The sequence below is a fragment of the Camelus dromedarius genome, chromosome 5 (assembly GCF_036321535.1).
Source record: "Camelus dromedarius isolate mCamDro1 chromosome 5, mCamDro1.pat, whole genome shotgun sequence".
In the NCBI taxonomy this organism is placed as follows: Eukaryota; Metazoa; Chordata; class Mammalia; order Artiodactyla; family Camelidae; genus Camelus; species Camelus dromedarius.
The window spans coordinates 19,561,788-19,578,293 of record NC_087440.1 but is presented as its reverse complement, the minus strand read 5'-3'; the positions used below and the strand labels follow the sequence as shown (position 1 = coordinate 19,578,293).

The 16,506-nt window shown below is 36.0% G+C and overlaps 1 protein-coding gene across 1 annotated transcript in view; it reads right to left on the bottom strand.

Annotated features, from left to right (window-relative positions):
* Nucleotides 1-16,506, bottom strand: part of SPG11 (SPG11 vesicle trafficking associated, spatacsin) — a 75,813-nt gene that overhangs the window by 30,069 nt on the left and 29,238 nt on the right. Inside the window, exons 14-23 of the mRNA XM_031453159.2 lie at nt 16,233-16,408; nt 15,289-15,502; nt 12,069-12,272; nt 10,755-10,861; nt 8,746-8,891; nt 7,408-7,569; nt 5,390-5,456; nt 2,414-2,579; nt 1,178-1,383; nt 629-737 (exon numbers count right to left, since the gene is read on the bottom strand). Coding sequence (XP_031309019.2) covers nt 629-737; nt 1,178-1,383; nt 2,414-2,579; nt 5,390-5,456; nt 7,408-7,569; nt 8,746-8,891; nt 10,755-10,861; nt 12,069-12,272; nt 15,289-15,502; nt 16,233-16,408 — 1,557 coding nt within the window. The remainder of the gene's footprint in view (nt 1-628; nt 738-1,177; nt 1,384-2,413; nt 2,580-5,389; nt 5,457-7,407; nt 7,570-8,745; nt 8,892-10,754; nt 10,862-12,068; nt 12,273-15,288; nt 15,503-16,232; nt 16,409-16,506) is intronic.

Here is a 16,506-nt window from a genome sequence, read left to right as displayed (position 1 = left end):
TGAGAAATTAGTCACTCAAGAATTTTTCTGAGTGCTTAATTCTCCTGCAGACTCACTTTAGAGTATCAGAGCCCTGACAGATGCCTGGGCTTCCCTGCTAAGAGAAGGAAACTGTTGAGACAGTCAGTGACAGGAGGCACAAGAGAATGATGAATTCCCTGGGTCTGCCCCAGTGGATAGCACAGAGGAAAGATGACATGAATGTGTAAAAAAAAGGGCTTTTGTGGACAGACAGTCCCCTCAACTTCCACTATCAACGGACATTAGCAAGAAAAAATTAAGGCCATCACTTAGAGTCAAATTTTATGAGATCCAACCCTGCACCTTCTGAAGTGATTTCAACATGTAACACTTAAGAGACTTCTCTAACCAGCAAGGTAGTGGAGAAGACAAAGCTCCTCCCCATCTTCTCGGAAAATTCCATCTCTAAAAAGGGAATCATTATCTTCACACTCCTTTATGGATGGCAAGATGCAATTAAAACACATTATCCATTTACTGAGTATTTGCTATGTGCTGGATGAGTAAGAAGATAAGGTCTAGGGGGATTAGTGTTGAAGAAAGACTAGGCAAACAGACTGGAACAATAAAGCTGCTAGAAAAGAGACTGCGATTGTAACTCACAAACCTCTTTATTTCCTGCTGCTCAATGCTGTTCCATATACCTTCTTCTAAGAGAACAAGCAATTCTTCTACGGTTGCCTTTTCACCCACAGCCAGTTTAGATATTTTTTCAGCTATAAGAAATATAGACAACAAAATACAGTAAAGAGAAAAGGTCATGAACTGTGCATTTCTATTTGAAGAGGGTGGCCCAGAGTCATTTCACAAACCAATTAAGGGGGAGGGTATAGCTCACACTGGTAGAGTACATGCTTTGCATGCACAAGGTCCTGGGTTCAATCCCTAGCGCTTCCTCTAAAAAAAAAGAGTAAATAAATAAATAAACCTAATTACCTCCTATCTCTCCCCCCCAAAAAAGTAAAAAAAAAAACAAAACAAAAAAACCCACCCATTAAAGGGCCCATGAAAGTGAGACAGAGTACAATCATTCTGCAGGGAAAGGATGAACAAGAAGATAACTGTTTCCTCCTCAACCACTCACAATTCAATGCCTTAGACCTACTTGTCCTTTGTCCTCTAAACAAACCACAGGAAAAAAAAAAAGGTGCTGTACCTAGAGACTCTCTGATAAGGCTGTACTGAGCATCTTCATTTCTACACTTGTAGCTCAAAATTATATTGGCCACTTTCATATCAACTCTGAGCTTGAGGCTGTCGAGGCCAAGCAATTCTAAGAAACAAATACAGGCTGCTCCTATTGAAGGTATGTGGAAGGAGGAGAGCCCTAAAACATAGGCTTCATTGCCTACTTGCTGGATCCTGAAAAAGAAAGGAATCAAAATCAAATCAGCACATGAAAATTGTTTCTCATCAGGAAAAGCAGATGGAAGTACATTACTGATACACGGAGCGTCAGACACATGATTTATGACTTCCTCCCTCTTCCCTTTTCTCGTGCCTTGTACACATCCATTTAGGTTCTTAGTAGCTTTTAGTCCTCTTCTGGCTCCACAGCCCCCATTCCCTTATATTTTATCTTCTCCTAAATTACCTACTCACAGTCCAAATTATTTTTGCTTCCAACTCCATCCAGAAAACATGGAATAGAACTTAGCAAAGACTGCCAACTTGTGATCTTATTAATTATCAGTAGGTACACAAAGTAGCAAGAAAATTAATGCCACCTAAAGTTTGACATCATAAGTACATACATTTTAAAGGACTCATATATATACTTTTACATGAATGGAAAAATTTCAAGGAAAGATATATAAGAAATTAACCATGTTTATTTTCTGTGTAGAATGAAGATGAGACTGAGGGGTTTTTACCTTTCATTTCACCCTTGTGAACTACTTGGATATTTTACCATAAAGATGCATTACTTTGTTAACTATAAAGTAAACCAATAAGTAAATCAGTAAATCTACATTTAGAAGCTGATTATATCAAACACTCCTTCCAGTTCTATGCTATAAAAAAGTGAATTATAAAAGACCAAAATCTTAAATACAGAGTTTATATTTCATTATAGAATTCACTCTTTATAATAACTGCTAACATTTGGTAAGCTCCTAAATCATTTTTTTAAATATGATTTTAAAATATATTATTGTTTAAAAATATTTTTATCCTTTTTCCTATTAACAAAGGTAAGACATGCTAAATTCCAAAAAGCTTTAGATACACAGAAAAACACAAATGAAAAAAATTTATCTAATTTATCAGCCAAATATAATTACTTAACCGTGGTATGTTTGTAGCAGGGTTTTCTTTTTTTTTTTAAATGCATGTTAAAAATACAGATATGCCTTTTATTAAGAGTATAAATTATGTTTTAAATACTCACAGCTGCTTGGGATTCTTGCTCTTGGTTAATTCCTGAACCAGAAAAGTACCAAACGCAAATGATGGCCGTCCGTGATGTAAATAATAAGCAAAATTCAGACGTTCTGCTATAGCATATTTATTCACCAGGTCGGGGCTAGAGAAATGTGGAAGCTGACTTGCTACATCTAGGGGGAAAGTGAAGCAATATTAATCTTCTGTATCTCACCACAATTAATTTCAGATCTGCATATGGAAAACTTAACTTTACAGTGGTAAAAGAAAACTGGTTATTATCATCATGTTGTACCACTGTGTATCACACTGAACCACCAAAATGTAATAGTTCTATTTTAATGTGTAGAGGTAGCCCTCATTTTATACAAAAATGTGTACCTGAGAAGTGACATAAAACATAAATTATGCTTTTCGCCAACTGAACTTACTTGTTATTTTAGATGCTTTAATTCTATATTTGATGATCCTTTAAGCTCACACTGGCAATAACCCTTTAACTACAAAATCTCTGCTAATGATCTGCAAATGGAGATTTTAATCCATTCATGCAGCTCATTACACAATGAAATCCATTCGTGTCGTATTTGTAACAGTCCTCTCTTCACTGAGGCCAACTCACTGTACCTTTCTCCAGTGAATACTTTGAGAAGGACATCCTTTTCTCCACATTAATATCCTCCTATGATCTTTTCGTTATCACTACCCGTACTTTTTTGATGTGGTATCCAGAGCACCTTATTATCTATATGGTAATACCACCTTTCTAAGACCAGCAGAGTAGCTCATTTTATGTTCCTCTGTGCCCATGAAAATAGCAGAAAAAACCTTTCTCTCCTTTTAGAGAAATTTGAATTCAAAAGATATTTGGGTGTGAAAAGTTGGTATGAAATAACTATTCCTATCAAGCCCTAATCTTTACTTGCTTCCTAACCACTTATTACCTATTAAAAAATGAGATAAAATAACATTTTGAACTGTTAAGGAACCAGTTCTGGAAAACAGTGCATCTGCTCTCATTTTAAAAGTTCAAAGTTTATTTCTGAAATAAAGTTGTATTCTCCCATAGAATTCCAAGGACTTTTTAACATTGTGACTTGGCCCTTATTAAAAAAAAAAAAAAAGACTTGAAGACTTTCGAGATGTCTGTCATCCTACAAAGCTGTTACTTAAAAGTACACCCCCTTTAGATTAAAAACTTGCCATATGTCTTATCTGTATTCTTTATAAAATCAGAGTGACTCTGGTTAACTTATAATTGCATATAAAACCATTCATTCATTCAATATTTGCTGACTTAATATAAAGCTGAATGAACAAACTTGAGTTTTTTATTCAGATAAGACCTTGATTTTCCAGTGGTCTGGGGGCTAGTCTGGAGATTCTGTATAAGAGAAAATTCGAGAAGGACGGGTATAGCTCAGTGGTAGAGCACATACTTAGGATGCACAAAGTCCTGGGTTCAATCGCCAGTACCTCCCATTACGATTAAGAAAAAAATTCTACCTAAAGGAAATTTTTCTATGGCCTGCTGTAGAAGCCAAATCACCACGCAGTTGCCTTATGGCCACTCTCAGTGGTAAAACCATATGGAAAAAGAAGTAAACATTCTAATTAAATATAACTCTCCAATTTTACAAATTGGTATTATGCCTTCATGATAACTGTTTGATTTACTTTGCATTTTATCTCCTCAAATATATTCTAAACTTCTAAAATCCAGGCAGGGAACATGCCTTCAGCTTCCTCCCTGTTCCCCTAGTATACCCAGTAGAGTGCCTGATCTCCACGAGGGGGTCAGGACTTTGGCTAAGTCATGAAATTGGAACCATTAGAACAGGACAGGAGACTGTCTACTCTGTAGTAACTTCGCTGAGATTAGAAAGGGTATTTTCACTTGAAAATGCAACAAGCATTACTTTATTCTGCATTCAACAACACTGACTGAATATCTATCACAGGCCTGGCACTACACTGAGCTCTGGGCACTAGGTAAATTCAATATACTGAAATTTGAGCTTAGTAATTACAGGGCACATATTGTGTGCAAAATACTAATTTGAAGCCTATTTTAGAGTAACAGAGGCAGAGGCACAGCAGGTAATATGATATTAAAGGCTAACTTTAAATGGGAAAGTAAAAAAGAAATAGAAAAAGCAGAGTTTAAGAACAGCACACACCAGGGACAGGGGGTGGGAAGGGACAGACTGGGATTTCAAAATGTAGAACAGATAAACAAGATTATACTGTATAGCACAGGGAAATATATACAAGATCTTATGGTAGCTCACAGAGAAAAAAATGTGACAATGAATATATACATGTTCATGTATAACTGAAAAATTATGCTGGAATTTGACACAACATTGTAAAATGATTATAATCAATAAAAAAAAGTTAAAAAAAAAAAAAAAAAGAACAGCACACACCAAAAAAAAAAAAAAAATCAGAGAAATTCTTATGGTCTAGAGAGGATGGCAATGTAGCAGCATCTGGCCTACCAGGTGACAGGAGCTGCACGAGCTTTTTAAATGCTCTGTCCCCTTTCATGCTCATGTAACATGTGAGGTAGACACTGTTACTAACATTATTTTATAGGGAATTGAAGAGAGGTTAAGCCACTTGCCCAAAGTATACAGCTATTATATGGCAGATCCAGAATTCATCTAATGCCAACACCTATGCTCTTAACCTTTATAATACTATACTGCAAATGAATAAGGATTTTTGGAAAGGAAGCAATTTAAGCAGAAGGTCCATATTACATTTCCCAGCAAGTACAGCACTTACTAGTGACCTCACATAATGACTTTTAACTCACAATATGTTTTCGATTCAGTCTCCTAGAAAATGTTTCCATTGGAATGTGCCTTTATCTTTAAAACAGAAAGTAGGGGGAAAAACTAGGTTGGCTTTACAAAAATGAATTTCTACTATCAACACTGCTGAAATGCTTCTAAAGCAAGAATCCGTAATGACTTACCTCCTATAGCCAGTGTGTTGGCAGACTGCCAGCCAAACAGTCTCCTAGGATCAAAGGGCAATAATGACTGAAAAAGGAGAAAAGTCAAATCAGAGTTAAAAGTTAATTAATTTAAAGTAAGTAAACAAAATTATATGAAAGGGCTTCACAGGTAGTCTGCTTCCCTTCTCCAGGACAGCTAAAAACTTATCTTTCTAGACATAAGTTCTTTGAACACAGCTAAAAACAAAAAAGAGCATATGAGACATTTTTCTATTTTAATAAAAACAGAACTGGCTATGTTCCTTTTAAAGACTCTCCTCACTTCAAACTATGTCTGCAAAGTGTACTCTCTTTTGGTAGAACCAGCATCAATCATAATGTAAAAACGGGCTTTAGAAATGCCTTGGAATCAAAAGGCAAGAGGACTAAGAGGCTAGAAAATGTTACCATTTCTAACACGGCATGGTGCACTGAGGCAGGTCAGGAAAGGAAAGTGTGAGCCAACTAGATCAAGGGTTCAAGGAATGTGACGACCAAACCATCAATGACAACAACAAAGAAAAAACAGGAGACTAAGGTCAAGTCAGCAGAAAAGGTTGAGAGCAGGGAGCAGTGGCTGCTTGAAATCTGCAGGCCAAAGGTTTAGCAAAGATCGTAAACAGATGGTGGGAGGGATATAAGAGACATCAGAACTATTAAGTCAAGACTTGGATGGCTAAGAAAAGAGCAGCTTTAATTTTAAACTAAGAAAATCTGTGGTCTATTAAGGAAGGACTACTTTTCCTAAAACAAAAGACTGAAAAACTGCATCGGTCAACTTGAAAACAGAACAAAGAACAACCTGGAATCACTTTGTATTTTAGGCTGATTGAGTCCACTTTAGGTATGTTTTTATATAATCCATTTATATATAGTTTATATACAAGTGCTACTCAAAGCATTGATTTGTAATGAGATAAGAAGTTTGTGACAAATACAAATCCAGCTTATTGCTTCCTTCTTCCAGAAAGTCTTGCTACGCACGAGCACACACACACGCGCGCGCGCACACACACCCACACACACACACACAGTAGCACCTGCTGACACATATCAGTAACAAGCAGTTCATGGACTGGCACTTGCCTGGGGACCACAATCATGAATAGCCTCAGTCTATACCTAAAAATTCTTCACATTGGAGTAAGAGAGATTTTGTACCTATAGGGATTATAAAGTTTATACTGAACTGAAGACACTATGGGAATATGTGTACCCAGGGGAAAAAGCAAAAGCCTTTTGACTTGAGAAATGAAAAGAAAGTGCTCAAGGAATCCGTGAATTCCTTTGAAATATAAGCAAAACTACACGCCATTTTTCTCGGTAGAGGGTTCATAGCTCCCTCACATTCTTAAAGAGGTCTTTCTCCTGAAAAGGTTAAGCAGCAGTGACTTAAATAACCAAACAGCCCTATTCCCTGACAAGAAAGAGTTAGAAGTTATCGGTGGTAGGATGAAGTGGCTTTTGATGAAAGTAGCAGACAAGTATGCTGACCAACTACCTGTTTGCTCTCAGATCCATTTCCACCTTTTCCATGCTTGGCCCTGAACTGCAGAGAACTGCATATCCCAAGCTCACTTGCCCTCTGGCTACCAGGTAGGTTTAGCCATGAGAGACAACTTGGGAGATTAAAGGTGGGAAGAGGGGAGAAACCAAAGTGTTTTCCCCCTTCTCTGTTTTCTGGGGCATCTCCTGCAAGGTTCCAGCCCCACCCTCTATGTTCTCAGCTCCCATTAGGCAGCCTTGGTTGTGAGTTTAGCTCTCAGAGAGGCTCCAGCTGCTGGGTTCAGATACCACCACACTCCTGCAGCCTTAGGGGTGCCGATGGCTTCCTTCTTTGCCTATTTTGGGTTGTCTTACCATCGCATGTTTGGTTTCTCCATCTTGCTATCATTCTGTGTAAGTAACTCCTTACGTTAAATGGCCTCCATTTGAAAGATCCAGAGTGGCCTCTGTTTTCCTGGCTGAATCCTGCCCGATACTCCTCAATACTGTACCTGAATAAGGTGGTAGAGTGTAATATCGGGCGGCAGGACACCAGGAACAGTGTACTGTGGGAAGAGAGCAGTTCTAAGCTTGGGATAAGGAGTTAATGCCATCTTCAGTAGCTGGGGATCTACTTTCTTCAAACAGTTCTCATTTTCTTCATTCTGAACAACCTAAATAGAAAGACAGATAATACGGTGTAATGTTTTTCTCTTCTCCAAATTTAAGTCCTTCTTCCACAAGAACCCTGTGAAACCGGATTAGCTTGAGACAGTACATGGTAGTGAAACAGCACTAGACAAGGAGTCAGAAGCCAATAGTTCTAGTTCTGATTCCTAAGACAAACTAGCTGTGTGACCTTGGGCTAGATACTCAATATCAGGCAGACCTCAGTGTCCTCATCCATGAAATTACAAAGTTCAGCTAGATAAGTGGTTTTCAAACTGCATAAAGAAAAGTTGTTTGAAAAAAGGCTCTGCTACTACAATCTTTATTATTTAAATATGAACTATTTAATTAGATATCAAATAGTAAATATTTTAAAAGAAAAAACCTACTATACTAGATGACTATTAGGTCCTTTCCTCTCAGCTCTCAAATTATTCTATGAATAATTTCTGACCAGTGATTAAAAAGAAAGGAATAAATAACCTTGAAGTTAAGATGCAACAATCTAAAAGAGATAGTATTAAATTAAGCTAGCATTTTTAAGAAACTTTTGAAGACCAGATGTTTAACAGCACTCTTAAGTTCCCCCAAACCAGCCACACTATACTTTCAAAAAAGCAGAGATGAGAAAAATTTCACTGGGTCCCTCAGAAGTTTTTAAGGGTAGCTAAAAATTATGATTTCCCTTTTACCTCTTGAAGAGAACAGTAATAAAGAATAATTCCCAAGTCACAGATTTAAAGTATTTTCTTACTCCAAGGAGCAATTAGATCTTGACTCTATCCTAAGAACAAACCTGGAGTATCAGAAAACAAATAAAGGGAAAAAATCTCTACACAGCATTCGGTCATCCCTTGGTATCCACAGAAGACTGGCCCTAGGACCTCCACATATACCAAAGTCCGTGAATGCTCAAGTCCCTTACATAAACTGTGTAGTGCAGTCAGCCCTCTGTATCTGTGGATGTGGGACCCGCGGACATGGAGCGCTGACTCTATCAGTTCCCTTTCAACTTAAGAGGATATGATATAAAGCTTAAAAATTCACCCTTGCTTTATGCTCTTTAATAAAATACTTGTAAGTGGTTATATTTTACTATCAACTGAGATCAAGAAAACCCATAGATACCTCTGTTACATTTAAAACTATTTTGCCACAACAGGTAACAGTGTTGTCCATACCTGGCTGACACCCCCAGGGGCATACATTGTGGTAGCAAGGGCCAGGAGGGTATGTCCTTCCAACAGCATACTGCTTACACTGGCCTGGTTGCTGGGAATCAGTATCTGAGCATTTGCAAGGCTAGCCTGAAAGATCAGTTTGGGATCTGGAAAATAAAAGAGTACATTTTTCTCCTTGAGAGACAGAAATACTAAATTAAGAATTATATAATTCTAAAAAAAAAAAAAAGATTTATATACTTCTAAGAAAGAAAAATTTTAACTCTATCTATATAGTAAGAAGCACTAAGTTTAAAAGCAATGGGAAAACATCACAAAGGGGAAAAAATAAAGACCTGTCCACATAAAAATAAAAAAACAACTTATAATCAAACAATGAAAACTGAAAAGGTAGTAATGAACAAGGGGAAGAATCAACAACAGATGACAACCTAAAGAGTAACGTCTTCAACAAAGAGTTCATAAAAAGCCCAAAACACTGACTCTAACACAAATGGACAAAAGAAGTAACCATTCTACAAAGGAGAAATATAAATGTCTAACACATAAATATATGTAATTCATTAGCAATAAAGAAATGCAAATTAAAATGATAATTAGATGCCACATATCACTTATCAAATCAGCAATGATTTTTAAAAATATTCATCCTCAAGCACAGAGCTGGTCAGTGTGTGAGGAAGCTGGGACTTATGGAAAAGATGGCATAACCCTCCTGAAAAGCAATCTAGCCTTACAGCAAGAACCTTCAAAATGTGTATAATCTTTGACCCAGGAATTTTATATACAGGAACCTACCCGTACAAAGGAAATAATCTGAAACAGAGACAAAAATTTTATGTTTGAATATATTCAAGACTATTATTTATAACAGAAAAAGACTGAAAACAGCTTTAATGTCAAAAATGAGAGGACAATAAACTAAATAAGAGTATATTTATACAATGAAATATTATGTAGTCATAAAATGGTCACTGTCTCTAGGACACAGGAAAATTCTTACGGTATAATTATTATATGAAAAAAGCAGTATACAAATACATGGATGTTTCTGGTTATATCCCTAACATTTACAGACTATCACAAGGTAGGGGATCAATAAATACTTGTTGGATGAATGAAATACAATATAGACAAGGTTTTAAAAAAGTATAGAGAAAATAACTAAAACAAAACATTAAGAGTTAAAATATACTAAGAGTTACCTCAGATACTTATTTTCCTGTCCACTTAGGCTGTCTGCCTGTGGAGGTGTTATCTTCCTGATAGTTGTCTGTGGCTTCCTCTTTTTTTTTTTTTTTTGATACAATAAACATATATTACTTTATAATTAGCCCCAAAATAAATAAATAAATACAACTAAAAAAAAATGTCAACTCATATTATGAAAAATATTACTCATTTGGAAGGAAACCAAGCATTACAGAAAGCGAAGACTGGCTGTTGACATTCCTTGCCTATGTTGTGGCTCGGCCTGTCCTCGTTCCTGATCCTCTGGAATAACACCCATTCAGCCCTCTGGGGTCACAGGGCTTTTCTACCTGATTGTAACTGGGCAAAGCTCTCAGTCAATGGCTCCACTACAGAAGACATGACAATCCCACATATACTGTGCACTTCTTTTCACTCCAACTGGAGTTTCTTACTAGAAGTTTCAGGTCAGACACCTGGAAGATAGATCACTTCCTCATGGAAACAGGGTATCAATCTACCAAAGTGCAGGAATTCAGCCTGTGATGAACTGGTAAGATGAGAGATATCCAAAGCACGAGGTTGAGGGAATGTAAACACATACACTGTCTGCTCCAAGTCTGCTTTTCTTGGCTGTCAAGAGGCTAACATTTTCAGTCTTCCACTTCTTAAATAAAGCTTGAGTCTAGATTATGGTCTATGTAATCTATTTGTCTACAGCCAGATGATTTATTTAAAGAGCTCACAACTTCAACTCCATTCAACAGACCAGTTATTTATCCAAAGTAATTTTTGTATTTAATACAGTACACTCATACCTGTTAAATTACTGGAAACGTGCCGACACTGAACTAAAAATTCAAACCAAGGGTGAGCTTCATGTAATTCTTTTTTTTCCAAAAAGGGACAATTTATAGGACTAAGTCTGTATATAAAACAAACAAACAAAACACTAATTAACATACAGCATAAGACCGATAGTTACAACTACGTTTGCTCAGGTGATGACAAGCATTAAAAAAAAAACCCTTATAATTAAAAAGTAAATATAACACAATATACTCCCACTCGTGTGTTGTATTTTGCATATGTCTTATGATCTGGAAATAGAGAAAATTTTAGAGACAGATATTTAAAAAGTGCTTCCTATCATGATGAAATTTTACCAACTCTGTGTAAGACTGACAGACATCTTGTACTTTAAGATACTTTGTATTTTTTTTTTTACAACAAAAACTCCTTAGTTTTTTCAAACTTAAGAGGTTTTTAAAAACCTTTACAGAAATACAGAGAAGCTAGAACTAAGGAGTTAAGGCTCATTTGAAAATACAGCTTTTAAATCTTCACTTGCCAGAAGCTTTGGGGAAAACATTTCTATGTCTAAGTAAGCCTCAATAATATAAAGAAGAAACACTCTCTGCTTGAATTCCTAGTCTTCACTACACGAAATAAAACACAAATGTTCTCATTAGTGCATGAATATGGGCTCTGGAATCAAACATAAGTAGAACTAAATCTGGCTTTACCATTTACTTGCTGTGTGCCTTAAGTAAGACACTTAGTCTCTCTCAAAGCTTCAGTTTCCTCATCTGTGAAATGGAGGTGGGAGTAACAACCTCACAGGATTTTTGTGAAGATTAAATAAGATAATGCATGAAAAACACTTAGCCTAGTGCCAAGAACACTGTAAGCACTTATAGATTAGAGACTACTACTATTATTATTACTGACCCAACAGCAATTAATACTGGCCACAGATATGATTCTGTAGGTGGGTCTTAGGTAGGTATATATACTGACGTCCATCTATCTAAATATAAATTTTAGAGCATATCTAAGATACCTTGCAGTGGTTACCAATTCAAAGTTTTTAGCATTTGCTTGGTAATAAAGTGTCAAAGAAATTGAAGTTAACCTTTAGAATCTTCCTCTTTTAAACACATGATAAGCATTTAGTTGAATGTTTCATTGAACTAAAAGATGTATCAAATGTTAGAGTGGGGGAACTACTTCAAAAAGAGCAGTATTCCTCATGTGAATGCTGAATATTTTCCTAAAAGTCACATTTAGAACTGGTATGGAAAGAGGAACGTGAAATCACGCTCAAGGACAAGTCAGTTCTTGGTACTCACTTGTAATAGTCGAGATAGACATAAAGAAGATGATGCAGACTGTGCTCCAAACAATAGAGGATGAAACGAGAATGGAAATCCCAACCTTCTTTGGACCTATAGTTTTGAACAGGAAGGGTATCTTGCATCACACCCCCAATACGGTTCAGTCTTAGAAGAAAGAGTTCAAAGTCTTCTAGTTCAGATGTAAGAAAAATCCCATTCCTATTGGGCAAGTTTAAATAAAAGATGGCAAGTTAAAAAGATGTTAGATTCAGAGCAGACCAAATATTTCCCATTGTTAAGTAGTCTCAACTAGTTAAAAATAAGTATTTACAAATTAAGACTGCCAACTCTTACTCCACAAATATGTTGAGACACATATTTTGCTAGTTTCCAATAAAGGTTTCTGCACCATTGTAGTATTTTAAGGTAGTAATGACAGTCTCAAGCTACCTTAAATAATTCAAAAACCTAAACTAAGCTATCCCCATTTTTGTTTGTTTGTTTTGGACTGGAACTGTACAACACAGTGTGGAAACAGTGGTTAGCTTTTGAAGCTGATGTTTTAAACACTTAGGAAGTTACTAAAATATCCAAACAAAGTCAATGAGAAATTAAAGCAGAATAATTTAAATGGACCAACCATGAAAGAATAGAAATTTGCATTTAAATATTACTTTTTATAAATTTACTGTTAAATACATCATACATACCATCAAAGGAGTATAGAAAGCATATTACGTGGAGTTTAGAGAAGCACCATGTAGCCACACCCAGATAACAGAACATTATACCTGGAAGTCCTAGATGTATTCCTCCCTCTTTGTGTCCTTTGCTCTCAGAGGTAACCACTATCCTGACTTACATGAAAGCAATTCCCTTACTTTTATTCACCCATATAATTTTACAACCCGTATGTGTAACCCCAAATAATACATGGTTTGGTTTTGCCTGTTTCAAACTTTACATATATATATATGGAACATTCTGGATATACTGTTATCTTATTTCTTCTGCTCGACACTGTGTGATTTATCCACGTTGATATGTATGGCTATAGTTTGTTAGTTTTCAATGAAAGTGTTCTACTGTGTGATTATTTTATTTATCTGTTCTACCTTTGATGGTCATTGTTCCTAGATTTTTGGTAAAATAAATTTACAGTTCCATGACTACAAATAAGGAAGAGCATCTTTTCATACGTTTATTGGCCATCTGAACTCCCTCTCTTGTGAAATGTCTGTGTGCACTGGTTATCTCTCCCCTCCAGAGCCAAGCTCTACTCTTCTCCTGCTCTGTGTCCCTGAAGGCTCATCTATATGAGTTATTCTAGAAGATTCCTGTGCCCTCAGGCTCCTGTTTTGGTTCGCCCTATGGGAGACCTCCATCGGGAGATAAGAATCAGAAAAAAAAAAAAGGATGGGGATACCTCGGTGCTCTCTGTGCTGGATGACAGAAGATTGGCTGACACTCTCCACTGAGAGACACAACTCCTGCCAGACAGCTCCCTTGGTCTCAGTAACTGTTGTCTTCCTTTGCCCCATCAGGTATTTTAGAAAGCATAACCTACCCCCAAGGTCATAAAGATATTCTTCTATATCTTCTAAAGGCTTTATAATTTTACATTTGCCATCTAGGTTTTAAAATCTACCCAGAATTGATTTCATGCATGATATAAGGCAGATGGTCCAATTTAATTTCCTCCCATATAGCTACCCAGTTATCCCATCCCCATTTGTTTAAAAGACTGTTCTTCCATCCAGAAAGACTGTTCTGCAGTGCCACCTTTGTCATATATAAAGTGAGCATACCTATATGTCTGCTTCTATGCTCACTATTCTGTTCTACGGGTCTATTTGTCTACCCTTGCACCGACACTCCCACTGTCTTAATTGCTGTATCTTTAGAGTAAGTTTTAGTATCTGGTAGAGCAAGTTCTTCTTTTTCAGCAGAGCTATTATTGACCCTCTGAATTTCCATGTAAATATTTATATCAGCTTGTCAAGTCCATTGCTGAGATTTTTACTGAGATTGCACTATATCTAAAAATCAACTTGGGAAGAATTGATAGCAGGTTTGTCTTGCTCCAAATCTAAAGAGGATGCTTGTGATGCTCCACTATCAAGTACAATGTTAGTTTGAAGATTTTTTTAGACACTCTTTCAAGTTAAGGAAGTTTGTATCTATTCTTAGTTTGTTAGTAATTTTTATTATAAATAGACATTGAATTTTATCAAATCCTTTTTTATATCTATCAGGGTGATGCAATTTTTCCCTTTTATCCGTTAGTATAGTAGATCTCATTAATTCATTAGTGTCATAATTCATGTTAAGTCATACATATATTAGCTTTTTAAACAATCAAGTATTAAACAAAGTATCTGACAAGAATGTAATACAGAATTTAACTGTCAGTAAACAGGAAGAAAAGGGTTTACTGCAATGAAAAGAACAATGAGTAGAAGAAAGCCAGGGTTAAAATGGCTGAAGCCTGAAAGTAACTGGCTTGGTGAAGCTCTTAACTTCTTTGCATCTTATGCTTCACATCTTTCAGTTGGGTAGGACAGTACAGCTATACTTCCCCAATAAGTATAAATACAAAATAATATATGGAAACTAATTTTAGGAAACTTAAAAATTAACATAAGTTATTAAAGTCTCCTTATATTATTTTGACAGCTTAGGGAGAAAGATTAGATTAAACCATATGAAAATTGCTGATATTCAACATTTCTGACCCACACAAATGGCATGTTCATATAGTTCAAGTTAACAGTTATTTTTAGAAATGAATTAAAAGTTTAAAGTCTTCAGTTATCACTTCAAGAGATACTTCTCCTCACTAATTTCTTAACTGAGCAGTCCTCTTTAGTCTAAGGCCATGTGTGGCGTACAGGTGCAGTGACAGTACTGAGAAGAGTGGGAGACATTACAGGATACTAAGGTAAATTCATCTCAGCTCTTGTCACTTGGTCCTTGTAGCCCCATGGATAGCTTACTATATCTACACCAAAGCACATACAATGTTTTGGAAAGGACCTTCATCTAGAACTTGAGAGCTATTTACTATCTGATGTTAAATGCATGTGATTTTAAAACCTCACTATACGATAATGCCCTTTCAATTTTAAAATACTATCAAACAATGTTGAATTAGATTCATGGCATTTCAAAGGAAAAAAATTACACCATTATATTTTATTGTTCTTCTTTTTACTCATCCCCACAGTTACTATACCTGGCCAGCTTATCTAAAATTTCATTCTTCATGTAGTTGCTGCAACAAGTATTCTGATCAACAACATCAACAGTCAGAGGGGGCCATTTGTTCTGCTGAAGTGAAGCGAAACTACTCTGGGTCTGAAATTCTCCAATCCATGAGATAATGCTGAGCCAATCATGGTGAGCTGTGAGGTATCTCCAGAGGGCTTCAGGAGAATACGATTTGTATTCTATATTAAGAACAAAATACATTCTAAAATAGCAATGAATTATGATTATTGACACAAAACTCAACACTAAGCAACTGAGTAAATATGACAATCTGGACAAATATTTAAATAACAGAAGAATTATTCAGGCCCTCTGCTTCTTTTGCTATTTTCCTCTTTTGTGATAGTGTTCATTTTATAATTAATACATCAGCTGAAGGAAGAACTAAATGTTGCTTCTCATTACTCCAGTGGTTAAATGAAATTTGTGAATTATCTGTGTGTTTCATTTATCTTTGCAGCCCTCTTTTTTCCTTTTCTTTTCCTTAATATAAATAAAAACTTCAGCTGTAATAACAAACACAAATTTGACACCCTATGAATTACCACTGTCAACCACCGTCATTCCCCAGAGCCCTGGTGTGATACAGATCTTCAGTTTGTACAAGAGAAGAAACTCAAAGACTATTTGAAAAAACAAAACGTCACTTTGAGCCTGGGAAGAGAACTCTTAGCCCTGAAATCTCTATTCACTGAACCACATGACTTTTCTCTTTGACTATTACATTATAAATCCCTTATAAAAACCTCGAGATAACAGGTCTTAATGGAATGACTTGCATTTTAAAACAACTGAGTATTTTCCCTCCAAAATGAATTTTAAAATGGAGACACACCAAAATATTCAAATACCAATGCCTAATTTAATCCTCATTCAGTATGTTCAGATTTTAGGCTTTTTCACACTTGCCTTCTGGACTTATCCTGGGGAGAAGGATGGATTCTTGCGTGTGTTGATTCCACCACTGAGCCCAATTTAACACAATTCTATGATCTTGTTTGTTAAGTTTATCTTTATGATCATATTTCAGGAACGAGTCCAAAACAGACTTGTGCTTGAAAAAATCTTGTTCCTTTATCCAATACCTAAAAAACCAGTAATACAAGTTTTCTTTTTTAGTTTTGGAGAAAAAGTAGCATTCATTTTTATCTCCTCAAGAAGTTCTACTCTTTTGGGGAACACA